General features: G+C 41.4%; 2 protein-coding genes across 4 annotated transcripts; both read right to left on the bottom strand.

Moving 5' to 3' along the window:
* Positions 1 to 16288: 16288 nt before the first annotated feature.
* Positions 16289 to 21036, bottom strand: LOC147905379 (uncharacterized). 3 transcript variants are annotated; one of them, XM_087379754.1, is made up of 7 exons: positions 20984 to 21036; positions 20813 to 20904; positions 20634 to 20700; positions 20514 to 20562; positions 20252 to 20392; positions 16970 to 16995; positions 16289 to 16823 (listed from the first exon to the last, which is right to left on the bottom strand). In XM_087379754.1, exons 1-7 carry the CDS (start codon positions 21023 to 21025, stop codon positions 16755 to 16757), a joined length of 486 nt encoding a protein of 161 aa, XP_087235880.1. In that variant the 5' UTR covers positions 21026 to 21036; the 3' UTR covers positions 16289 to 16754. The 3 variants fall into 3 exon arrangements, 2 of the variants coding, with proteins under 2 accessions (XP_087235880.1, XP_087235889.1); XM_087379763.1 differs by having other exon boundaries at positions 20514 to 20544; XR_015541589.1 differs by having other exon boundaries at positions 16778 to 16823; positions 16970 to 17031.
* A 3877-nt stretch (positions 21037 to 24913) lies between these two features.
* Positions 24914 to 26615, bottom strand: LOC147905378 (BTB/POZ domain protein, putative (DUF177)). Its single transcript, XM_087379742.1, has 2 exons — positions 26099 to 26615; positions 24914 to 26001 (listed from the first exon to the last, which is right to left on the bottom strand). Exons 1-2 carry the CDS (start codon positions 26602 to 26604, stop codon positions 25581 to 25583), a joined length of 927 nt encoding a protein of 308 aa, XP_087235868.1. The 5' UTR covers positions 26605 to 26615; the 3' UTR covers positions 24914 to 25580.
* Positions 26616 to 27302: the final 687 nt, after the last annotated feature.

The raw sequence follows: 27302 nt of genomic DNA, 5'->3' as shown, positions 1-27302 counted from the left end.
TTTACTTTCTCCTCATGAAAGAAATTTGCGAATTGATCCAAATGTCTCTATTTTGTCATGATCTTGCATACCTTTGCATGACAATAAAGAATGCCGAGGGACTTGGATCAAAGAGTCCTGGCTTCTGAGAGAGCTGGGCTCAAAAGAACTTTTTCAGAGTAGGATCTTTGGGAGGCATTGGATTGTCTAGAATGTAATAAATCTCTTGGCCTTGATGGTCTCACCACCACTGAGTTTTTTGTCTTGCCTTTTGGAGTGTGTAAAAGGTGATTCTCTGAAGATGGCTAACTTGGCTATGTTGGAGGGGGCCCCTATCAAAGGATGTAAATATGGGCTTAATGAAGTTGTTTTCAAAGAGGAAAAATAGGCTAAAGGTGAGAGATTGGCAGCCTTTTACCATGCTCAATACATCTCTTATTTAAGTAAGGAACTTGAGAGAGAATGGGGTCGAGTATTTTGAGTTTGAGTGCTTAGAAAACAATGTTAGGTGAGATGCATCTATTGCACGAAAGGAGTTATGGAGATGATTTCCCATCACCTATGGGGATGCCCGGTCACACAATGAGGGTTGGCTTCCCTTAGGATTGTGGCTTGTACAGAGAGGACAATGAGAGACTTCACTTGGGGGATGGTGGCCTACCTCTCGAAGGGATGATAATCCTTCTCAATTGATCTTGTCTCACTGTCATACAAGATACATGGACATCAAGTCTCCTAGATAGATATCCATGATGCATCTTAACCCTCCCGGTCATGCCCATAGCCTTTACTGGAGGATAGCATTTGGGAGACAGTATGCAGCATTACCGTTTGGAACATATGGGTCGCTTGCTGTAGCCGGGTTATGGGAGGCCAATTGGTTTCTCCGATGGCTACCTCAGTAGCCATATGGTAGGACATCATCTTCACTTTGTGCACCATTAGGGAGTGTACTCCAGCCTCGAGAGTGACCGCCACCAAAAGATGGGAACGCTTTTACCAAGCTTGGCATGCATGAATCTAGGGGTATTAACTAGATATATAGACCACCACCATGGTTGCTAGGTCCTGTTTTTAGAATCTCTCTAGGCAATGAGCTGTGAGATCCAAAAAACATGTGGGCTTCCCTATAGTTGGCAACCTATTCTCTTTTTGTACTTTGATCTGTAGCTCCTTTTGGAAGCTGTTTGGATGGTATTTTCAAGCATTAATAGAATTTTTCTTTCTCTCTCAAATGGTAGGATACCAAGCTGGTGTTGCTTAGAGAGATGGGTAGGTGGCTTGAGCTGAGGCCAGTAAGAGTGAGTTGCACCGACACCTCATTGCACATGCATGACTCTATGGCTATGGTTATTTGCAATGGGCTAAGTGCCCATTTTTATAAGTAATACAAATTGGTTTCATTTCATACTCCTCTCCTCGTATTATCAGCTTGTTTGCTTGTTCACATGTCTTCATACAGTTATGTCCACTCTCGTAGTGAACTCAGTAGACGATGTTCATTTCCCATAACTAAGCACTAATAGGATGCTATGTGCCAAGAAACTCAAGGAGTGCAAGAGAGGGCATCTTCACAAGGAGAGCACCCTTGCAAGCAGCGGGTCGGTGCACAGACCAAGCACTGAGCTAGTTGTATGCATCGGGTGACATGGCAAACATTGAGACTCATGGCCATACAAGCTGTATTGTTTTATCTATTGCTATCTCTTTGTTGGTTTGGTCCATCAAGGTGTTCTACACTTGCATCCTACATAGTCAATTGCTTTGCCTCAATTTTTCTCAAATGTAGGATCCTTAGGTTCTATGCCATATCTTCTTGGCATGTTGCATTTATTTGCTCATCAATATGACTATCCAAGAACCACTAGCCATGGTCATTTTGGTGCTGACCTCTGGCTTGGTGATTCTGGACCTTGTCCTTATTCAGGTTGGTGATTTAAGGAGGGTTGTTGAGGTTGAGGTTTGGGCCATTTGGCATGGTGTCACTTTGTCGATGTTGTTGTAGTACTTTTTCATATCCATGGATGTTTTTATGGAAGCTATACTTTTACATTAATATAAAATATTGGTAAAGTTTATCGAGATACTTTTTTTAGTTTCATGATATTGACAAAACATAATATGATTTCATATAATTTCTTTTGAATTTCCAAGAAAATATGTAAATCTTGGGAAAAGTTTCAAATCTGGGTATATAAACTTTTGATGCCAATATAAAAGTTTCACTTCTTAACAAAACTAACATGAAAAAATCATCCTTGTTCCCATGTTATTGGACTGTCTTCACCTTGGCATTTCACACATGAATCAAGTCCTAGTTTGACAGTGCCAATATAGTGCCATGTGCTAAGAGTGATTGTTTCTTTTGTGAGTGGTTAATGCATTTTACTATTTTTTTGATGAGGGTGTCGTGTGTGTGATCAAAGCAAGTATCTTTCTACTTTTCAATGGATTCCTACAAGTCTTCCTCGACGACTTATACATACACTCAAGAGAAAAGGATGACTTGAAATGCCTTGAAGTAGTACTAAAAAAATGCAGTGAGTATGGAATCTCTTTGATTCCTCTAAAATGCCAAATCTTGGTCACACACAGAGTAGTCTTGGGACACATAGTCTCTCAACATGGAATTGCAACTGACATGGACAAAATAAAGATCATCATGGAACTTCCTCCCCCACTAAATGCCAAGGGAGTCCAAGTCTTCATGGGCCATGCCATATACTATAGAAGGTTCATATTGAGGTATGCCATGATTGCAAGGCCCCTATATAAGCTCCTAGTGAACTTTATTTGGATAGACGAATGGGAACAAGCATTTGAAACCCTCAAGTGGAGATTGATCATAGCCCTTGTTCTAATGACATAAAATTGGGATATAGAATTTCATGTACATACGGATGGTTCTAATTATGCAGTAGGGAATGTGTTATGTCAACTTGGCAAACACAACAAAGACTACCCAGTATACTTTGCAAGCAGCTAGCTAAATGATGCGGAGGTGAATTACACCACAATAGAAAGAGAAGCCTTGGCAATGATCTATAGTGTGAAGAAATTTTGACACTATCTATTGGCCATTAACTTTATCTATTGGATACTGACTTTATCTTCTACACAGACCATCAAGCCTTATTATATCTTATGAATCGGGCATGTACCATAGGTCAGACCACTCAGGCTTCTATTGCAACAAGAATTCAATTTCAAAATCGTGGTGAGAAAAGGAGCTCAATATTTCATTGCTGATCACATGTCATGATTAATGACAAGAGAAGAGCCAAAAAGAATGCAAGATGACCTATAAGATGTCACATTATTTCAAATAGACACTGTGCCTAACTGGTGTGCAGATATCATTGGGTACTTAATGGCAGGAAGACCACCTCTTGAAATGAAAGCAATGGATGCTAAAAAACTAATTCTAAAAGTTGTACCCTATCAACTCATTGTAGGGCAACTTTACAAGATGGACAAGGACTAGGTTTTAAGGAGATGTGTAATGCTACATGAGATCATTCCAAAGCCCATGAAGGCAGTGCGAGTAGACATTTCCAAGGGAAAGAACCAGCACTTTTCAGAGGATACTAGTGGCCAACACTTTGGGCAGATGTCTATGAATACGCCAAAAGCTGTGATGTATGCCAATGGACTACTAAACCACAAGACAAAGACTTCAATCCCCTAACAACAGTCATTGAACAAAAAACCTTTGAAAAATGGGGGATTGATTTTGTGGGTCCCATCCATCTAGCAGCAGCAGCAAAGGGAACACAGGCACGCTACATCATTGTGGCCCTAATTATTTTACAAAATGGGCTAAAGTTAAAGTAGTCATGGTATGGTATATACTGTAACTTCAGGGGGAATCCCTTTCATTTCTTTGTAGGACCAAGCCATGCAATCTCTATATTCCATCAGCAATGCTTTTAATTCTTTTTCTTCTTCTAGAGTGAGCTGTTTGCCGATGTATACAGACTTTTCTTCTTCTTTGTCCAAGGCAAGATTTAGTTTCCTTGTCTTGGCTGATCTCAAGGTAGGATGTATAGACTATCAATTTTTAATTTTAGCTAGATGGGCTTCCCATAATTTGTATACCATTTTCAATTTTAGGTAGATGGGCTTTCCATTTGTATATCATTTTTAATCAGATGGTTTTCTTATATACAACCAAGCCAAGAGAAGGTGAAAACCCATTGAGAGAGAGAAGGGGGGGGGGGACTATCCACATCATCAAATTCATCAAGTGTGCAGTTATGCTCACTCCCATTCCTTTTAGCATAGTACATGGCAAGCGCTACCATAGTCCTAGCCACATTTTTAGTATTGATGAACTCAAAATCACACAAACTATTCTATTGGTGCATTGAAACAAATTGCTGGTAGCATCAAGAAGCTACCTGTTCAACATCATTCTTCACAGTGTGTGCACCTCAATGATCAATGGATCAATTTCATTGAAGGTAAATGACTTCAAATAGATTATGTAGACTAGGCCGAAACTATGAAGATAACAAAACCTCAAATTGAATGTGGTACAAATCTTGATTGTTCATAGTTTGTAGCAGGTGCTTGCCTAGAGGTTCAAAGTAATTGCAACATTCTATGGGGGCATAGGCCTAGTTCTTCTCAAAATTGTCATGTACCATCTCGATCCCACCTCACTCCCTCCTATTCATCCATCTTTTAGGCAAGTTTAGACTCACCCCTAGAGTGCCAACACGTTTTTGATAACCTCTAGCTAGAGGATGAGATTATAGATGCCACATCTAATCTCCAAAAGGATGTTGATGCGCTATATCCTTGCCTTATGCTCAACCACTCCCCTTAGCCACACACACAAACTTTCAATATCATAAAGCTTGGACAACAGAGGGACAACATAACACCCAAGATCTCCCCTCAACCTCACACACATGCTTTGGACAGTTTGATGGTATCAATGGTGGCTTCATGGTTGTGGATGCTTGCGGCTTCATGCGACAAAGGCAAGGTTGATGGCATTTTTTCAAAATGAAGCCTCATAAGTGCCACATGGATGCTCTAATCATCGTGTTATCTTTCTTGGTCACCAATCCCATCGTCGATGCTATGGATTCATCCTCCAAGAATCCCACCTCAACTTCCTTGTCTATTGAGCAGAAGATCTTTGAGTTTTAAGATTTTGGATCATCCTCCCTCATCACCTCTACAAGAGGCCATAGATTGTTGATCTTCTTCACAAAGAGCAACTACCCCTTCTTGCCTTGCTACTTCCATCACTCCTTGAAATTATCATGTACCATCGATCCCACCTCGCTCCCTCCTATTCATCCATCTTTCAAGAAAGTTTAGACTCACCTCTAGAGTGCAATCCTTTTCTAACAACCTCTAGCTAGTGGGTGGGATTTTAGATGCTAGGTATAGTCTCCAAAAGGATGATGCTTGGCATGCTCACATTGCATTCAACCTCTCCCTTCAACCACAAACACACACACAAACACACACACACACACACACACACACACACACACGTACACACACACACACACACACACACACACACACACACACACACACACACACACACACACACACACACACGTACACACACACACACACACACACACACACACACACACACACACACACACACACACACACACACACACACACACACACACACACACACACACTTCTCCCTCCCCTTGCTTTGGAATGGAAAGAAAAGGGGAATCTAGGGGGCCATTAGGTGGGACCCCATGGGGCACTATGATGTACAATGCCCCGATCTACCATGAACCTTTGAGTTAATGTGCATGCATGCGGATGCCTGAGATGGCATGATATGCACCGACCCAGCACTGCTAGGACCATAAGCACATGCCGGGCCACAATAAACACATGGAAGGTACTAATGACCTAAGTACCTACATGAACATTGAGGAACACACATGGGATGCACTCCATAGTTATGTAAGCATGTTTTTGAGCTAACGGGATATACACTCCTAGAAACATATACATGTAATGAGAAGAAACCGCAAAATGGTTGAATGGGATAATTAAAATGCTGGTATCAAGCTAGGGGGTATGAATTCCCTTGGGAATTTGGTAATTGGAGGTCCATACATTTAGATTAAAAAGAAAAAAACCCGAAAGGAGCTATGCCCCCCCGTGATTAAAGGAGTAATGGCATACTTGCATACATTTGGGTAAACCCCTAGAGGTGTACAACTATACACATGGGGGAGCCTTGAATGCCCATGGCATCGAGCCCCCCACCATCACGACTGAGAAGGATTCACACGAGCAAAAGTGCATGGTGGAGGACATGACCACTTAATGCAAGGGAGCTCCTCGCTAAGGAGAGAAGAAGAGCGGCTCGCCCACCGCGACCACACTTACTTCGAGAGGACCCAAAATCCTTTTACCCCGTGCCCTCTTAGGACCTGAGCTTGCAAGGACTACCCCCAACTGAGTTGGGGTAAGTGCTAGTTAGTGCAACTGAGTCAGTTTGATGGGTCAAAAACTACAGTTAATTCTCTAACTACCATTAGTTACCCTAACTAATTTGAGTCTAGACTAACCAACTAGGGGTTCAACTAACTCCTTTAAGATTTATCATACCATCTTTCAGGCTCAAGATATTACAAGCGGAGCTTTGCTACTATTCTACACACACAATGCTCTCATAGTTATTGTCCTAGACTGTACTTCTGGCCCTTGTTGCCATAGGGTTAACACCCCTAATCATGACAAGGTTTTGACTTGTATACCTTAGTCAAGAATATCCAAAAATGGTTCAACCAGTCTTTGATTGGCTAATTCACGAATTGGCAGCACATGTCTGAGGATTTCCTAAGGAGGTTTAGGCAATAGACCAATGAGGTTTAGACAAGAGGCATTCCTCAGAAGGTTTGGGCAAGGCATCAATGAGGAAGATGTTTGAACCAAGATGAATGACTAAAGCAGAGGAAAGATAAGCCCATACAAGATTTTGTGATATGAATGAAGGCCCTCATCAATCAACTGAGTAGACCACCGGATGATAACTCATTATGTACTAGATTGATTAGTGGCTTGCAATGGACTTGCATTCACCTGATATTGTGAATGCAAACAAGACACATGATGAGCTCTAGAATCAAGCCATTGCCATGGAGAACAATGGAGCAACCAATCACAAGGAGCAAAATAAAGGTGAGGAAAGCACGGACAATAATGCTTCAAAAATCAACAAAGAATAATAAACTCACTTCCAAGCTCAAAAGGTCCTTGCAAGAATTTTGTATTCCAAGTAGTCCCAAAAACATCGGGAAGTGGTTTGATAGATGCTCACATCATCGCCACACCAAGCCGGAATGCAGAACCACTAACTATGATGCATGCACCAAATTCAGGCATGATCGCTCGAAGTGTTGGTATGCCAACAAACACATAGTGGATGTAAATCTGGGAGCTCAGGAAGTTAAGCCAAAATACGAGCCCCCATCAAGGCCCGAGCAAGGCCAAGCAAAAAGGCAAAGGACGAGGTGCTAGAGGTCAACTCCAAGGCCAAGGTCCCCACCCAAGATAAGATAGTCATACTAAGGCATAATGCAAGGTGTGGTTGGAAAGCATTAAGATGCTTAAGAGCAATGCTGAAGAAGAGCCACGCACAATGCTAGTTCGTAAAAATGTTATTGATGAGAAACTCCATACTATTAAAAGTCTTTTCATATAGTATAATGATGTTTTCCTTAGAGCTATCTCCGAGGAGTGCCACCTGAAATATGTTTACATTAGATCCCAATGATACCTGATGCCAACCCAATTCAATAGTAGAGGTATTGAAGGAATCCAAATTGTGCCAAGCAAGTAAAATCTGAGCTTGATCAAATGATCAAGCTAGGTTTCACAGTAAATCAAAGCGATTTTGGTTATTCCCAATCATGATAGTTCCCAAGGAAAATAAGAATGTTAAGAGTAGGTGTGGATATCAATGCTATATGCTCAAATGGTATGGGATCCATTTTTTAGCCCTTTCATCAGTAGCATTCTAGACCAAGTAATAGGTCAATAAATGTACTCATTCATGGATGGGTAGAGTGGCTACAATCAAATTTCCTTGGAACCTGAGGAGCAACAGAAGACCGCATTCATCAATGAGGGGGATGCCTATGCATGCAATGTTATGCCTCTTGGGTTGCAGAATGCAATATCTACCTTTCAATTATTTATGGTTGAGGCCTTCGGGGAGTACCTGACCGAGTCCATAGCAATTTACTTGGATGATTTTTGTGTTTACGCGGAAATCATTGATCACATGGCTTGCCTTGAAAAATTATTTGCCAAATGCAAGCAGGAAAGAACCTCTCTTAACCCAATTAAGTGTGTCTTTTGTTTCAAAGTAGACACCATGCTCGAGTACATTGTTTCCAAAGAAGGCATACAAGCCAAGCCTTCCAAGATCTAAGCAATAGAGCAGATGCTAGAACACATGAATTTGACACAATGCATATCATTTACTAGATTCAATAGCTTCTAAAGGAGTTTTGTGAAGGACTTTGCCAAAATTGCAACACCTCTTTATGAGCTCACTAATAAAGACGCAAAGTTCTAGTAGAATGAAGAGTTGGCAACATCTTTCCAAGCTCTTAAGCAATAAGCGACTATGACACCAATTCTAAGGCATCCCAATGTAATCTGCCATATGCACGTTGATGCATCCGTGTATGCCACTGGTATTATCTTAGCATAATTAGATGGTAAGCTAGATTACTGACTCTATCTAAGTGCAATTATAGCACTATCAAAGAGAGGATCTGGGATGGTTTACAGGGTCCATATTTGATTAACAAAACCATCATCCAAGGGTGATATTGCAATAATACACCTTCAAGATTATCCACAATTGAGAAAGTTGCACACTAGTGTAGACTGTCTTTCACGTCTACCTACATCAAACCAAACTCAAGGTGTTACCATTGAGCACCTAGATGCTCAGCTATTTGCAGTTGATATTTATGAAACCGAGGATGATGTCATGCTCTGGTACTTATCACAAGCCATGTTTTCCAAGAATATGTCCTGATAGCTTGCCTTGAAAGCATGGAAATATAGTTTAATTAAAGCCCAACTCTATCATTAGTGTGAGCAGACAAGGCCTTGCGCAAAAGGGTTCTTACACATGGACGTGAAATTGTGCTCAAAGAGGGGAACCAGCCTCGCAAGAGGACATTTTATTGGAGAATCAAAAACTCACTATGTATTACAAGTAGGATTGTGATGGAGCACTATTAACGGATTTCCACTCTGCTAACAAGATTACATTTCCATCCAAACATTAGATTGTTCTAGAAATTAAAGTGTCGCATTGCAAGGAAAGGAGTGAAACACGGAAACTCACAGACAACATTTGAAAAAGTATTCAGTATGTACAAAAGGATAGTCCTCTACTCAGTTCTGGAAAAAACTTGTACAAGGGAATCTATTAACGACTTGATACGATGGACAGCCGACTACATTAGAGCATCATGCTCTTAAAAATATATCCTCTCACACTCAACCAACGGTCTTCCTTTGAATAAGAATGCCGATGTACAGAGATTAAAGCCCTAAATTATTATTTTATATTGAAGACCTTGAACGAGACTTACAATCGTAATCAACGATTAATAACCCAGGGGATCGGGTTCATTTTAAGATGCACTTCAAGTATCTAGTGGTCCGAGCAATTGGCTATGTATGGATCCACTCAACACTTGGCACTCCCAGTGGAACATGAAATCATCAACACATTCTACAATAACAAGGAGCCGACCTAGGATTATTGCATTAATCATCAATGCATTTCTCTTAAGATCTTCATCTAAGGGTTTGACAGTGGGAGCAAGAACAAGAGCAAGTTGCAAAGGTTGTGAAAGCTAGAGTTGAGGCAATGGGGCTAGATTCTGTCCACAATGCTACACAAAGTTGGAAATTGCTTTGTACAATCGTGGTTGTGGTATTTGGGCTATGGACATTATATTGGCGAGGTGTCAGATGCCCAAGCATGCTTGATGGATTGCGTGGAGTTGATGACTGTCAAATCTTGTACAAGGCCAGCCTAGTCTCAGGAAAGTGCCTTTTGAGTTTTCAAATCCACAAGTTTGCCCCAAGACCATTAGATTTCTTTGGCAAGATGAGATCGAGGTGGATTTGGAGAGGTCAAAGCTGTGGTAACATGAGTCTAGCATTTGTCGAAGGTGGAGCTAGAGGTAGTTTATCAAAAGTGAAAGGGGCAACTAGAGGGTCCCCATCATCTGGCGGCTAGCCCCTTATTGTCAAGAGCCAAGCGCACAATACACTATTCTGCTCCTTCTGGGATCAAATCTTATATGGCTAGTCTTCGACCTGCTTGGTGGTTTTCTGTGCTCCTCTTTGTACGCCAGCTTCCTTGCCGCCAAATTGGTCTTTTCCACATCATAATTTTGCTGAAGGGATTGCACCTTCAGGATCTCAATGATCAAATCTTGTGTGGAGGATCCTTAGGCAATATTAGTCAATAAGCTTAGGGCATTTGTACTAGGTGTGGATTTTTTGTGAGTTTTTTGTCATGAGCCTTTGGGCTCCCCAAATTTTGGTGACCTTTTTCAACCAAACCATATAAACTAATAACATCTATAATGTATAAGCTAATTACATATCTACCACTGTGATGCGATTGATTGTAGATTTTGGGACTAGTAATACCAAGTCAATCTATTGTCCCTAAACTTAAGCGTGTGCCCTACACATCAATGCCACCACATTAACAACCAAGCAATCCCCAAAACAAGGACACTCCCCCCTTGGAAGGGACACTTCAAATATATACCAAACCACGTAGAGGGGTATTTTTTAAATTTTAGTATACAAAAAATATATATATATGTAGAGGAATATAGGGGCATGCAAGGGGGTGGGGGTAGGGACCCATAGGTTCTCAAGTTGTTAAACAAAGGAGTTCTAGATCTTTTTCTTGCTCACATTGTTTTTAGCTTGATGGTGGTGTTTCACACACACACATGATTCTCAAGCTAGTAAACTAAGGTGTTTTATACTTTAGTTACTTTTAAGAAACGTGTACATACAAAAGGGGTTGAATTTGGGGCAATTATATGATGTATATAGGGGTATGAAGTCATAGTAGATCGATATATAGGGGTATTTCTTGAAGGCTCATGCACGCACATGACATCCCCCCATATGTCTAACTGTTCTCCCCGGCACTCCCCCTAAGACACCAAACTCCCCAAAGCCAATTATGCTCAAGACTATAATTCCAAACCCTCTTCTTCATAGTCAAAAAATATCACTAAAGATGCCTTTTAGAAATGGCACCATTGAGTGAAATTCACATGGATTGGATACAATAATGGAGAATAGCTTTAAACCAAACTATACCCCAAAGTACAACATACAAATGACATGTCCGAGACATCTAAAAACATGTGTTTGCCAAGACCAAATGCTAAAACCTTGAAGGCAATCCACACAAAAAACATCTCCAAATGACCTGTTCGCAACTAGCTAGAAATCCTAGCTCCTAAATGCCAAATCATTGCAAACATTTAGGGAGGCTAGAAGTACATCCCCTCTATTGGCTTGAAGTAGTTTGAGCAAAAAATTCTTCTTCAAAACAAGAATTAGTTTAAAATAAAATGAAACATCAAATTTCATATATTCTCCTTCTAGCTTGAAGTAGTTTGAGCCCAAAACTCTATATAAACTAATGCCATGATAAGAAAATTTAAAATGGTGATAAGGTAAATAAGATTTGTAGACTTTAGTCTTGATATGAAAACAAAAACTTTATGAAGGATGTGAATTATGCAATTTTCACACAGGAAATAAGCTCAGAACGTCCCCAAACCTCTAAAATGACTGTAAACATGGATACTTTCTGACGACTTCCAATATGTGTCCTGCCTCGAAGGACACTTTTCAAGCCCATTTTTCATTTGCGCTCAAGCCCATTTTTCATCTGTACTAGGAAGCAAGACACATATTGAGAAGTAGTCAAAAAGTATCCATGTTTACAACCATTTTGGTAGTTTTTGGGCGTTATGAGCTCATTTCCAATGTCAAAATTGTATAATTCTGCATCCTTCATAAAGTTTTGGTTTTTATAAGGGATTTAACATACATTTACTATTGTTTTCACAAATTATTTATCATTGAGATAATGAGGTTATGTATGCATTAGGATACTATAAATGGTGAAGAATAAAGATACCATTACTTTTTGATATATCTTGGTCGCAAAATCCATTTCTACAATTGACATACATGTTGACTGGGAGGGGAGGGGAATAAAATATAGATGGAGATGATGCACAAGTATAGGATATTTCATCAAGCAAGAAGATGGAGTAATATTGATCCTAGAGACCCCCAAATCCAACGTATGAGAAATATTGCTTGTCTTTGACACATATCCATATAATATGAGGATCTAGTTTATGTGGTGCATTGCATATTTGATATCCATTACATTGAAGTTGCAACTTATGTTATGCTAAGAAATGGGAAACTTGAGAGCTTGATAGATGACTTATATCTTCTTGACCTCCTTTTTTATTAGGTGCTCTATTCTAGAATCCTCTAAGAAATTTATGTACTTCTACAAAAATTCTCTCTTATACATCTTTTTTAAATAGGTTCTCTATTCTAGAATATCAAAGCAAGGTCACATAATTCAACAAGATGATCTAGATGTGGATATGGAATAAGGATATTCAATGAGTTCATTGTTTAAAGTTTCTTGATAAAGAATATACTTGATCTATTTGCTCTTAATTTTCTAGTCATCTTATTGGGGTATCCATGAACATCAGACATCTTACTCAGTTGTTGGAAACACATTTACATGTTGGATTAAGATTGCTTTGAGTTGGTGGTTGATGGATCTGAAGGACATGTTCATGATGCGAGTGGGGTACATGAGTCTTGAGTTTATATGGTTCGATTGAAAAAGCTCACCAAAATTCTAGGAGTGCTCTAAAAGCTCACAACACAAAGCTCGCCAAACGATTTTCCCAACACTTGATCCCCAATTGGTTGCTTGTCCATGGCCTTTGCCTTTGGTAGCTTGACTTCCAAACTGCTTGATGCATTGGCTCATGGCAATAGTCTAGTTTTATTCGGTAGTGCTAGACTTCCCATATTTGCATCTAGGTCGCCTCGAGTATCGCCAGCTTCTTGCACCCGAGTTGGAGTATTAACCATAGCCTTTCCACATGGTCCTCCCATGTCTCCATTAGATCCTGCCAGACGATGTTCGACAGCTCCGTAAACGTTCCAATGATGGACATTTGGGAGGTAGTTAGCGGTTGCACATAAGCGTGGAGTTGCGCTTCTAAAGACTTTGTTCGGATTGGCTTTCCACTGTTTACCATTGTATTTTCCATCCAACGCCCTAAGGTGTTCTGCCCGCGACAGCTGTCCTAGTGCAGTGCTATGAGATTGTCTATGAGCTACTTCCCATTGTTCTTTTATTGCATCATCCTCCAGATTGCTATAGTTAGCAAGAAAATGAAGCATGCGATGTCAGCTTTAACCTTCTGAACCTCAGCACGATGCTCTGTCTCGGTGTGTAGAAATCTAATGAGTACTGGGCACTTTCAAGCTTGGCCACTTTGGAAGGTCCGAGCATTGAGGTTGCGGGTTAAAAGGTGCCACTTCATAAGTGGTCAATGGTGCGAAGGGAATTGCCACTAACATCAATTGGACTTTTGATTTTGTGTGTACAATAATCTCCTCCGGTTGCTACCTTGTATGCTATTTAGAAAGCCCATAAGAGGGAGCAAATCTTTTCATCCCAATCAATTCTATTCTCATTGACCAGCTTCTTCATTATGTTCTATAGGAGCTTATTCAAAGACTCTGCCTGTCTATTGGCTATGAGTAGTACACCGTCGACTTCTTGTAAATAATCATGTGGCCAGTAACAAGCTCCTGCATTATTTAATACAAAAAAAGCCCGCCCTTATCTCACTGATCAATTGAGTCGGACATGCGCACTTGGTCATGATCATTTCATAAAGAAATGTTTCCCCACGTACGCAACAGAATTATTGCACATAGCCTGCGCTTCAACCCAATTAATACAGTCGTTGGTAGCCACAACGTGTATCGATCTTCGGTACGTTGGGCTGCTAGTTTGAATGGGCTAATGAAGTCAAGGCTCCATTCCTGGAATAGCTCAATGGCTAGAATTGGGTTGTGCGACATCCGGTGTCGAATGGTTGGCTACCTAACCATTGGCAAGCATCACATTGCCGAGTATATTTGTAGGCATCTTCTGCCACCAAAAAAGCTTGTAAAACCTTTCGTCCTTTACATTTATGGAAAAATGTGTATTAGCTAGTCCCTAATAGGCTTCGCGCAATGCTACTTTCATCTCGTGTGGGAGCACAGACTTTTTGACTTTGCAAGGCTAGCTACTTGCGTCAGTCTCAAGATAGATGATCGCCAAGGATGACTATCTCCAAGATCATCATTCAATGTCAAAACAAAAGGATGGAACTTTCGCTTTGACTTCAAATAGGTCTACATCAAGGAAATCATCCAAAAAATAGGTCCGTCGTTTCACCGTTCCCACATGGGATAGGTAGTCTGCAATGGCATGCGTAGAACCTGGTGTATGCATAACAATAAAATTAAATTCTTGTAGAAGCAACATCCAATACCAAAAAGTTGTTCACCATGTACAACAAAGGCTAAATGGTCCACAAGGAATTCAAATTTGTTGCCGAGAAAGTAGTAGTAGAATTCGTTAACCAAATAGATCATGCCAAAGGCCTTCTTTGCATGGTGCAATAGTTCTTCTTGGCCTAGGACAATCTTTTTGACTGGCATAGTACACAGGCCAATACCATTTTGCCTTTGTTCCTGCATTGACACATAGCCAATAGCATTAACACACTACCAATTGCGATATCAAAGGCATCAACGAAAACATGGAAAGGAAGTGTCCAGTCCGGTGGTTGGACTACGGGGGCACTCACCAACATTAACTAAGGTGATCAAAGGCTAGGTCACATGCTTCCAGACCAGACTGTTGGAACTTTGTTGAGTTGTTCATTTAGAGGTGCTGCCACATCAACAAGATATCAAAGCATCCAGTTGCGCCACAAAACTTGGCCCCAAAATCGTGCCAACTGTTCACTATTAGTCAGTGGTTTAGCTTTGCGCATCAACTCCACTTTTTCGGGACCCCCAAAAAACCCAAAATGTTTAAAAAATCCCAATTTGCCCTAATTTTGGAAAATCTGGTGTCGGATTGCATTTTTGCCACCAGTAAGTCTCAAATTGCTGCCCGTATACTGAAATCGGCCTTCAGCCCGTACATTTTTCTTTAGCCCGTCCAAGTGCACCACAGACATAAACCACGATTCATCATTCCACATCAACAAGATATCAAAGCATCCAGTTGCGCCACAAAACTTGGCCCCAAAATCGTGCCAACTGTTCACTATTAGTCAGTGGTTTAGCTTTGCGCATCAACTCCACTTTTTCGGGACCCCCAAAAAACCCAAAATGTTTAAAAAATCCCAATTTGCCCTAATTTTGGAAAATCTGGTGTCGGATTGCATTTTTGCCACCAGTAAGTCTCAAATTGCTGCCCGTATACTGATTACGGCCTTCAGCCCGTACATTTTTCTTTAGCCCGTCCAAGTGCACCACAGACATAAACCACGATTCATCATTCCATGTATCTTTTTCAATTTGAAATATGACCATTGATGCTTGAATCTACAATGATGTGTTGTTAATTTTCTGATTTACGATTTAGTAATATGTTTCAAGCATCCAATTTCAAGTTCTAAGTGACATATCAAATCTCGACTCTAGTGCCCTAAAATTTAGTTCAATAAGAGTAACTTCTTGCGATAGGGTTTCTTATTGTGACAATACATATTTATCCATAATTTGAACCATATCAACATCAAATAAGCCTACCACATGCAGATTATTCAATCTTCAAACGGGTATTATTCTTGAGGTATTATGCTTGCGATATGGTTCCTTATTGTGACTATATATTTATCCATAATTGAACCACATCGTCATCACGCATTAATATGATTGACAAGTTTGATACTGATGAGGATGAATACCTGAACCAAAACAATATCAGAATGGTCATAAAAAACTAGCATGAGAAGACTCAACAAGTCCCAACAAAAGGGTTTGGAAACACGCTCACTCGCTACTAATCAACAAGGAAATATAATTGCAATGCAAGTGGCACAAAACAATATATATAAACCTTCGCCAGAGTATAATAATATGTGAGAAAGGGACAAGGGAGAGGAAGGGAAGCAGGAGTTGAGAAGAGGCATGAGATGGAAGGCGAAAGTACAAGAGAAAAAATACCTTGGAAGCAAAGCTACGCTTATGTTCTAATCAGTACATTAGTAGTCATTTGGGTTTTACACAAGCACATACTATGAGTGATGATTAGTAAGTTATTCTGCATCAAGCATCGTCATCATTAGTGCTCGAATCCAACTGAATTGCTACAGGACCATTGTTTACTAAACAGATCTGCAAGTTCATGATAGTTGGAAACACACTCACCCCAATTTACTGGCTTTAATGCTACTAATCAACAAGGTAGGTGAGGATATATAATTGCAATGCAACTGGCACAAAAACATATAGCTCCACCTTCGCAAGACTATAATAATATGAGGGAGAGACAAGGGAGAGGAAGGGAACTCATCAGTACATTAGTAGTCATTTGGGTTTTACACAAGCAAATACTACGAGTGATGAATTCTGCATCAAGCATCATCATCATTAGTGCTTGAATCCAACTGAATTGCTACAGGACCATTGTTTACTAAGCAGATCTGCAAATTCATTTCATGATGTGATGCAATCGATTAGAAAAAAACAATGAAACTCAGCCTGCACAGCACATATAATGGAAAGTAGAATAGAATAGAAGTCTCATAAAACAGGAAAGCTGCGTATGTAGAAGGTTACAGATACTGACCTGCCTCTTGATTCCAAAAACACCGTCTGCGATTAAACATAGCCAACAGAAATTTGGTCAATCTGCAAATTATTTGTTTTCAGATATGCATCGCTTTAAAAAGCCACACAACTTAAAAGTTGATCACACCTAAGTAATCAAATGTGTAAGGAGCACTCTGACGGGGCATAGAAGATACAGATTAAATTTAGCTTCCATAATATTGTTTGATGTTTTTCCTTCAGTGTTAGACTGAAGCAATTTCTTTTACTGTGACCCTACAGCCCACTCAAAACTTTAAAGGTAGACACTGATGGCCATAAATATACTCAGGCTAACCACTGGGACCAAAAAGTGTAAGCAGGGTTAGGACACCAATTCAGATTCATAAGTAGTCTCACTAAGGCCTAACTTGGCCAGTATAATTCTGTTTCCTCTGTTGCAGCCTGCTTAGGACACTGAATTCGTGCTCTTAGTGAGCATGGCTGCTGGTATGACAGTGAATAAAATGAACTTTGATGAAATTCTTAAGAGCTTGGCCTTACATTTTCCCATACCCAAGTCTATGCAGCCATACAAGGAGTATGACACCTATGCATAACTTAATCCGCCACAGACCCAATTCATATATGGGGAAAAATGACCAATTATTAACGTTCCTCACTCCAAAGAGATGTCCCTCCACTTCAAAGAGGTAATAGTGGTAAAATTAAGCTTGGTGTGAATGTACAGCAAATTTCTTTCACCTTGGATGTGTTCTCTCACCTATAGCCTGTACAACCCTGCTTTATCCACGCTCATCCCCCTCCTCATGCCCTCATCTGCTTTCCCCATTTTGCCCTCCTTGCAACCCTGTTATAAGTTTTCTCTCCTTTTGCAATTCATTCCTCAGTCTATTTCCTTTCTTGCTATTATGTCAATAGCTACAGGACGTCCCTCATTGCGGCTCAAAATATTCCATCAGGCATTTACCTGTCAAATGCATACATCCAGTACTGGATGTAGCTGGATGGCTCCTTGATTTCTAGTTCTTTCTTCAGCTAAGTAGCCTAGTCCCAAGAGTAAACAGGAGGCCTTTGTGCAAAGATCCATAAAATGGACAGATTTTGCAACTATGTTCTTATTGAAGCAAACTACAGCAGGAATTGGAGAGAGAATCACCCATCTGTGGTACACATCTAGCAGCACACTAGCTGCAAATGCGAGGTACCATTTGAGGGGTGTATTGTGACAGTTTGTAGTTGCTATTGCCCACATTTGTGGAGCTTCAAATACATGATTGTTATTCTGCCTATATGCTGAGACATCCTCTAGATCTGTGAGTATTTACGGTTGCATTACCTCTGTTCACACGTCTTTTATTGATATAATCCTGAGCGTCAGTGATTCTGGTTATATTTCCGCTGCATGGGTAAGCCTTTGAGAAGCTTGAGCATCTCTTAGGGCTTTCAAACATATATGATATAGGGAAATGGTAACCAGAACACGCACGTGAGCTGAGCTATTCTCTCACTAGCCTGCAGGATTCTCTCTCTAAGTGGGAACGTGATTGAACTGTTATGACTGTATCACACGCGTAGCATGCATGTAATGATGTCATGGGCATTCCTATACTTCAACCAAGTCAAGGCATGTCAGAGCAGCTACAAGGGCTGCCATACAGGCCTGCAGCAGATCAGTCTCAACCATGTGGAGAACTAGATTGTGCAAAGAGAATCTAGCAAATGTGGAACATATGCATGCAGATTTGAACAACAGTGCATCAGTTGGACTTGCAGAAGCAACAGAAAACGAAAAAGGTCAGGAAACAGAGACTTGGCTTTTTTGTCGAAAAGAACAACCTAGGTTTGATTACAGTGAGCAACAGTGACACTTGTATTCTTTGAGCTCTTGGTGATTGCCAAGGAATAAAGTTGATAATTAGCATAACCCAAGTCTTCCACTGTGTATCAATTATGCATATGTGATAACGCATATTCAAAGGGTTTATCTCTCTCATTTGATATCAGAACTTAAAAACTATTTATTCCCTGAGGTTGTGAGGGAGTAGGGAATGGAAGCACAACTGCAGTCTCCATGACTCTCCTCCAAAAGGACAAGAAGAACAGGCTCACCAAGTTCCTCCACAGCCTCTGATCAGATGTTTAGTTGTATATCAGTTTCCGACCAAAAGCCTATGACACAACATACAAACTCGCCCAGAACTGTAGCAAGGATTCAAGAGCCAAAGACTCTCGCATACCAGACAGCACAGCCCCAACAGATAGTAAGTATGGTGGTCTCCTCAATGCTAAGGAAAGAAATCATTCATGAGATCACACGTGAGAACTCTAGATCCTACTTTGGATGTGGACAAATACCTGTACATAAATACCACGCTCGGATCTGAAGTAGACAGCAAGATATAGCAACCAAAACACTGAATAGAAATGTCCGTGAAAGGACGAAAACATAGATAAACTGCCAGGCGTGGGCCTTGATTACAAAGCAGGACCCATCTTCTTGAGTCAGGTCAGGCATCGCAGTAAAGGGTAAGGGGGTTTCCTAACTAACAGCTAGGAAAAGCAGCAGCTGAAACCTCTACTAGCAAAGCTTACCGTCTTCACCCAAGAGAGTAGCTACCCAAAATAAGGACTCCTAGGTGCCTTTCATGATGGCATCTACAGCTTAACCACCATGATAGAAAGCTGCAAAGGTGTAAGGAGGTTCCAGCTCATTTTTGCCAATCTTGACGGTGGCCCTGCACTCAGTTCACGTTGTAGCTTTACTCTAGGACACATACCAGGACACATATAGGCAGAGACGAGCAGAAACGAAAAACAGGCATATGTGCAGCAGATGTAGACATAGAGGCACATAGGTCCAAAGAGAGGCCTGGAGCACAGCATATAGATGACTGAAGAAGAAGAATGAAATATCTAGCCTTTCCCATTCAGGAGCAGAAAAAACAGCTTCATCTGTGCCTTAAGGGCTTTGTTTCTTATTCCACATAGCTTGCACATTAACCAGCTGTCCTGCTATCTGTGTTCCAATTTCAAAAGAGTAGAATCTTTTGCCCCGTGCAGGAGTTGTGTTTGTTTTTGAAAGGAAAAGGTATTGCAAGCATGAAATTTCCAATCACTTCACCTCCCTTTTTTGAACAAATCCACTCTATATTTAAAATTTTCAGACATGTTAATCAATAGGCCAGTGTAAGAAAGTGTCTTCTTGTTTCAAACACTACTATTTAGACAGCAATAACTCTGGATGAGCCGAATCAAGGCTACCACTTCTATGAGGATGTCTTACGTATATTCTACGTACCTTTTATCCTATCCGTGCTGTACGCACGACGGAACTTTTCCACAAGAGCTTGATAGAACGGTTTGGCTAGATGACATGCCATTGCGCTATGGAAATCTGGTCGATTGCCTTTAAAAACTCCATATAATGTGAACTGGCTCACTGCAAATTCACAAACCATGATCAGAACAAAGGCCGTAGCTTCACTGAAACAGAGTTCGAAATCAGCTCTCTGTAAGTATCAGATGTAAAAAGAGTACAAGAGACAACGAGGAGGCCAAACCTAACAACAGCTCGTAATTCTTCTCCACGACCTGTAGCAACCATGTAGACTAAGAATGACAAATCAGGAGCAAAGAAACGGCTGATGAATTCCGCCCGTCAAAATGCGACATCGGCTTACATTTTGAAGCGTGGGGTTTCCCGCCTCCGCATTTTCGAAGATTTGCAACTGCAAAACCTTCCGACATCTACAACGCATTGAAGCAAAATCATAGTCAAATTTCACCCCAAAAAAATTGAGAGTCGATTGATATAATAATCGGCGCTAATAAAGGCAGGCATCAAATCGAGGGTGCGCACATGGATTCAGCATCAGCGTCGGTATCGGAGTCGAGGAAGCCGATGAGCACAAGCAAGCCAGGCCCGATTTCGGCCACGATCTGATGATCGACCTGGGAAAAACAACGATGGATTGAAGAAGGTTGAAGGCGATATGCGAGCTTCTACGAATCAAATACAAACAATCTTTACTTGTACACAAGCTGATAGAACACGTTGTATGAGAGCCCTCATTTTGGTTTCGTTTACACGCGTTCCAACTCCGTCATTTGCAGGTAAGGGTGTTTACAGACTAGAGCCGCCCCTGCCCGTCACTCGTGCATTGAATGCATCTGAGCCGTGGGCTGGACATGGGCGGCCAATCTTGCCCGTCCATGATCCTTGGGCAATGTCCATGTTGCGCAAGTATGTATACACCCTAAGAGGTGTAGCATTCCCGCTGTGGGGCCTCTTGCGGCTTTCAACACCTTATTTGGCTGCCCATGTTCAAATCTTGTGGGGTGTATCTTGTTGCCAGAGATTGTAGGCCGCGGCCCCTCGCCAGCTCACATTCAAATCTTGTGGGATGTATCTTGCTGCCTGCGATTGTAGTCAGCGGCCCCTTGTAGTAGGGTGTAGCAAATTAATCTAACCACATCCGATAAAATGCAATTCTACACAGTTTCCTCTTAGAAAGCAAAGCAATCTGACAAATATACCCAAAATTATACCCAATCAACAAGTAGAGCAATCACACCCTTTAAGCTTCAAAACACAATCACACCAAAACCCCATGAAATCTTTTGTAATCCCCTTTTCTAATAGCATGAAAGAACTACTCTTAGTAACAATCAACTTAGGAAACCAACAAATGCATTATAAACTAATAAATGCATGTGAAGAGTAAATTTTTTGATAAAATTGCCCTAGATGTCCTTATGTCAACTTATGAGTTATTACATAAACATAAAAAATGCAATTTCTAATCTTTCCACCTTGAAAAGGGTAGAAAATTGAAAATTATTCCCTTTTATTTCATCCCAAGTTTACATTCCTTCATCTACCATTGACATATCACCTAAAATGCAGCATCGAGACAAGACACCTTGAATTCCAAGAATTTTATTTTTGTATTAGATTAAGAAAAAACATCAAATTCTAAAGTTTATTCCATTTGGAAGCACCTTTATTAGACTTGTGCAAACGGGCTAAATGTAGTGAATATAAGGCTCTTTTATTGTTTTTCTTTTAGAAAAATAAAAAATGGAGAAGACCATACTGAGAATTAAAATTTGGACAATACAAAATCAACCACCTTTGGTGCAAATGTGGGATGCCAATTTCAGTCTCGACATGCTCTTACCGACTAACTCCCATATTGGTGTAACTCCCAAACCTCCCATTAGCTTCTTTTCCCAATTACAAGCTTTATGTGCCCTTCTAGGCCAATTTCTAGGGAATGAATAGGAGCGTTTCATTAGCCCTACAAGCTTGCATAATGATGGACCTGGCTATTGAATCGCCAGAAGCCTTAGTGTTAGAAGAGAAGCAACCATAAATTTTTTATAAATATATTCCAAATTCATGTCTTTCGTCTGGCATGGGCATGCATTTTACCTAAGATTGAAGGGCAAGTTGCAAGAATGCTAGGGGCCACATAGGGTATGCTAAGGAAGAGATGATGACAAAGATCATTCCTAAGATATAAGAAGATATGCAAGTGCCAGTAAGAGTCTATAAAGGAAGGACAATGTAGAGATGCATCCAAAGAATTTGGGGGATAGCCCTGGTAAACAAGGAGTGGACGAGGATAGTGAAGGTGAGAAGAGGAGTATGCAAACGTACCCTAATCCTTTTGAAGTTCTTTGGGAGCAAGATGATAATTATGTCTCAAATCTAGATGCAATAGATGTGGTCTTCAACACTCAAAATCTGAGAAAAGGTTTGGTGAAATGTTTTTGGGTTTTACGAATTGCTTTTGTATTATCCCTTAATCAGGATAGGACTTGTCAAAGAGAAAGCCAAGCAACAAATTGGTTTTCCATGACAGTATTAGCTTGACGGATTTTCATTATCTTTAAAGTAATATTAACAAGGATGCCAATCACAAGCCACAAATGGCACAATGACCTTGATGTATTCTACATGCGTCTAAACTCAAGCACGCAATACAAATAATGCTAGAGACGTCTCCTATGCTCTAAGTGTCTCTATCAAAGGTTATGAATCTTCTCTCTCCAGTTAAGCTTTTGGAAGTAGGAAGGGCTATAACAAGCAATCACCCAAACATTAGTCCGCACATCCAAAATGTGAATTTTCTCTTCAACTCTGTTGACCACCATTCCTGCATGTATGTACAGCAACATTCTTTTATCTTGAATGTTTTAAGTCAACATCGTGCCCCGCCCTGCCTTCATCTGCCCTCTACTTCTCACGACCCTGTTTATGTTTAGCACTCACTAAATAGTGAATTTCAGTTCTTGATAAGACATCAGAGAGAAAAATATCATGGTCACGTCGAAGACATCGTCATGTATGGACAGATTGCAGTACAGTGTTCATTCTGTTCAAGAGAGAAAACTAAAGATTTGATCAGTAGTATCTGGTGAAAAAAGCTGATTTGCTGACCAAGTAGACTGAGAGTGTACTCAAGTTGCACAGCACTGAGATCACACCCAGCAACCAATTAGCGCTTGTGTGGATGCAAACAACATTCATCGTCACCACCTTGGGAAGAAAATCTATTGAGGTCTATGAAAGATAAAGGGTCTATGAGACTGAAAAATACCAAGACACAATGAAAGCTAAGGGGCCAATAAAACAATGAGACCCCTATGTCCTGTTGAAAACAGCACGACTCTCAGATCACAATGCAGTAGTGAACTGGGGGGCCCCTTGCTTTTGCGGACCTAGAAAGTTCTTAGGATGGTTCCCAAGCTCTCACAATAAGTTAGGAGCTGGTATGTCATGACCAAACAGAAGTACCTTTCATACAATAAACGGCTGGCATTTATGGATCCCGAGTTGAACCAGCATGAAATATGGTCACACTAGTTTCCCAAGTGACAGTAGAGCTAGTTTCACTGCCAATTCCAGTTGCAGCAGATTGCAATCTTTATCAGGCCCAGGACAATCAAGAGGATCAAGGAGTCCAAGAAATCTAAGAGGTTAGGTTCCTTGCCAGATGCTACAGATGTAGCAGTCCAACTGTTAATCAGTATCGACTATAGTGAAGCTTATTCAAAACAATTTAGAGTTTGGCATTGGGCTTACCAAGGAGGTTTCATCGACCTGGACTGCTTCCAATTTCAGCAGAACGGGATGTTAGGTGCATCATCTCATGGATGACCTGGCATATCTCCTAGGATTGGCATAGCAGAGCAACCAGTCATGGACAGAGGGCAGTCAACAGCTGCCATGCAAGCAGCCAACCAGCAGCAGACATGGGGATTACCACGCAAGAAGCTACACAAGTGACAGATAGCAGCTGAGCAGGCTACATGGCAACAGCAGGCCTAGAAGGCCCCAACCTCAAGCAGGCCACAGTAGTAGAAATGAATATAGCCGTTCAATAGTCAGCCAGGACAGAGCTGGGCATGAGTCCGTCCTTACAGCATCAGCTAGCAGTAGCTATCAGCTTTTTTTCTCATTCCCTGGGTTCAATCCCATGGAGCATCTCTCAGCTGTATTCTTGTATCCTGGACCTCTTCGCTTATATATATCTAGAACATGCCCAAACTCATCCTCTGAAAGCACAACACACAGTGCAATTTCAATCTCATGACAGTCAACAACATTGAAAACCATAAACTCCATCACATAGCAAGGACTAGCTACTATGGCATTCCATCTTCGTACTGAGTTTGTCTCGGCAACTCTGGAGGTGAACGGCAGACTCGGCCATGCCAAAGGCTGGCACTCAGGAGAAGGCTCATAAATTCTCTTCATTCAACCTACAACTACTTGTGAAAACTATATCATTTGAGTCTCTCCCAAGCGAGCTTAGACAATCTACCTCATAGGGCAATGAACCACTTATGATAGAATTTATTGCAATATCAACAAGCTGCTGCAACATGGACAAAAAATTCAGATACAGCAAGTAAATCTGGCCTGCTCGGATATGCAATGCGAATTCTTTTCAGAGTGTGAGGTGGTATGTTGTGAGATGTCTGCGCTTTCTTAGTCTTTCCTTATTGCCTCTCCCAAGTGAGCTAGACATTTTTTGAATCCTTCTGACCAAAGCCTCACTCTTAAGCTACACAATGATAAAAGGACAAGAGATGCACAAGAATCATGTAGATTGGCAACGAGCAGTAGCTATACTAAAGAGCATAACAACTCTTTGATGTATCCCAAGTTCCAAAAGCAATCTCTTCCAATGAAGTTTCTGCCCCTTCTTCAGAATCAAAGTTAATTCCTTCATATACTGCAAAGCCGACTGCCCATTGTAAACTGTCACAAGAGCTTGAAGCGACAAGATTGTAAAGTGACACCGAAGGAATACATTACAGTTGCCTTTTAAACCCATTCTTTAGAATATGAAAACCTCTCTTTCTCTCCCTTTTTAATGGAGCAAATGAGATTGGAACAACACAACTCGAAGCACATCTTCAAGCTCCTCAAAACCCATCAGACAGTGCATCGATTTCGTAACTTGTTTTCCAAGCTCGACGTAGCCCCCTGTTGAAAACCTAGTCTGTGCTCACTTTAAGTGCTTGCTGTTACGTACAGTGTATCTGCAAATGCCTGGAAATTCGGACTTGAGATCCACCCGTAAAGCATACCTGCAGCGGCTCTTGTTCGGGTGCTAGCTTTTCCTTTCCTCCTCGAGTTGCTTTTTAAGTTGATCCAGTGGACCCCATACTGCACGCTTCTTTTCCTTCTCGGTCATTCCTTGGCACTTACAAGCGTTTAAGTTAAGATTCGTACCACATTGAACACATATTCCACGGCAGCTTAAGCCGCATAAAGGCTGCAGGGGAATCTCAAGGTGTACAGTGTCTCGAATATATTTAGACAGATCTATCGTTTTCTGAGTCTTTGGAAAATGGAGCTTGTCATCCAGATCCAAATCCAATATCTCGTCTCCCTCTTCACCTTCATCTGGCATTCGTGGACCCCCTCCCAGCACCACGCCTATACATTGCTTTGTAGGTTCGAGAACTGGCTGGTCGGTGAGCAGAAGACTAAAGTCTGCGATTACTCGCTCTGCAGCTGGCGTTTTGCATCTTCATATCGACAAGTACGATGATTAGCAAATCTGGCTCTGGCTCTAGACGATTACCGTGCAAATGGAAGCAAAGTGACGCAATACTTCACCCTTACCTGCTGCATCGTACAGCCATGGCAGTCTTCACGATGCCCTCGAGTCTGAGGTCCCTACCTTCCTTGGTGACATCTATCGACACAGCTACGGGTGTGCTAGCCATCTCCGGCGTGTCAGTTTTGATTCCCATGGAAAGGGCCAAGGACGTGGACAACTCAGAGGACAACTTGCGGAGCCCGAGGGTATGGAGGTCGGTGAGGAACTCAAAATGGGTCTGTGTAGAGCTACGTCTGAAGGTAAGGCAACCGGGGATGGGCAAGGAGTCCTCGGGGGGAGGGGGATTGGAAGAGGCGGAAAGGAGCTTGGGGAGGGGTCGGGAGGGAAGAGGGGAGGAAAAGGTGGTCGAGAAAGGAGGGAAAGCATTTCTGAGAAAAGAGGGGGGGAGCAGGGAGGTGGAGCGGGGGAAGGCAAGAAAGGGGGGCTGCTGCTGCTGGCAAGAAACGAGCAGCGGCAAACCATCCATGGCCACGTTGGTACAAGGATTATCAACGCGGAACACCACCATCCCTCATAAGAAGTTTTAGACAGTTTCATGCGCGCACACAAAAAAAAGCTTTACACACTTTCTCACATTATAATCACCGTCAGTCCCTTTCCTCAGCTAAGGGTGTGGATTCACACCACCGGGTTTGAGGAGATGGAAAATGGGCCCATCATGTAGCGATTGGAGGAGTTGTCCACGAGTGGACTCGACACAAACCTTTTGTGTCAACTTCCGAGCTCGTCCCTCTTATTGGGCCAACTAGGATGGCAACTCTTCACACCGATCGCCGCGTGGTGTGAACCCAACCTATGTTCAAGGGATTGCCAAGGCAGTACCTTGCCCCCAATCACACCTAGCTAGGTGCATGGTGCCTCCCCTACAGAAGTAATTTCCACAGTCCAGGAGGAGAGTTGAGTTTGAGAAGAAGAAGAAGAATTTTTTTAACTTCAAGCCACACAACAGGGCCTTCTCATGAGATCATCAGACGTCGATCCGAGGATCAACTCAACACACCCAACGATGAGAGTCTTACAACGTTTAAGACATAGGAGAATGCACCTAGGAGGCCATGAGCTGGATTCTGAGGACTTTCAGATCATGGTTCATCCCCCACGTAGAGGACCAAAGTGAGCTAGATTCTAAGGACTTTTCAACTAGGAAATCCAATTACAATTGATCCCAATAGGTGGAGGGGCAATGAGAAGTGGTAAATGATTAAG

Source organism: Dipteris shenzhenensis, chromosome 1 (genome assembly GCF_047967505.1).
Source record: "Dipteris shenzhenensis isolate YYH24624 ecotype China chromosome 1, Dip_SZ_1.0, whole genome shotgun sequence".
NCBI lineage: Eukaryota > Viridiplantae > Streptophyta > Polypodiopsida > Gleicheniales > Dipteridaceae > Dipteris > Dipteris shenzhenensis.
This window is presented reverse-complemented; position numbering and strand designations above follow the sequence as displayed.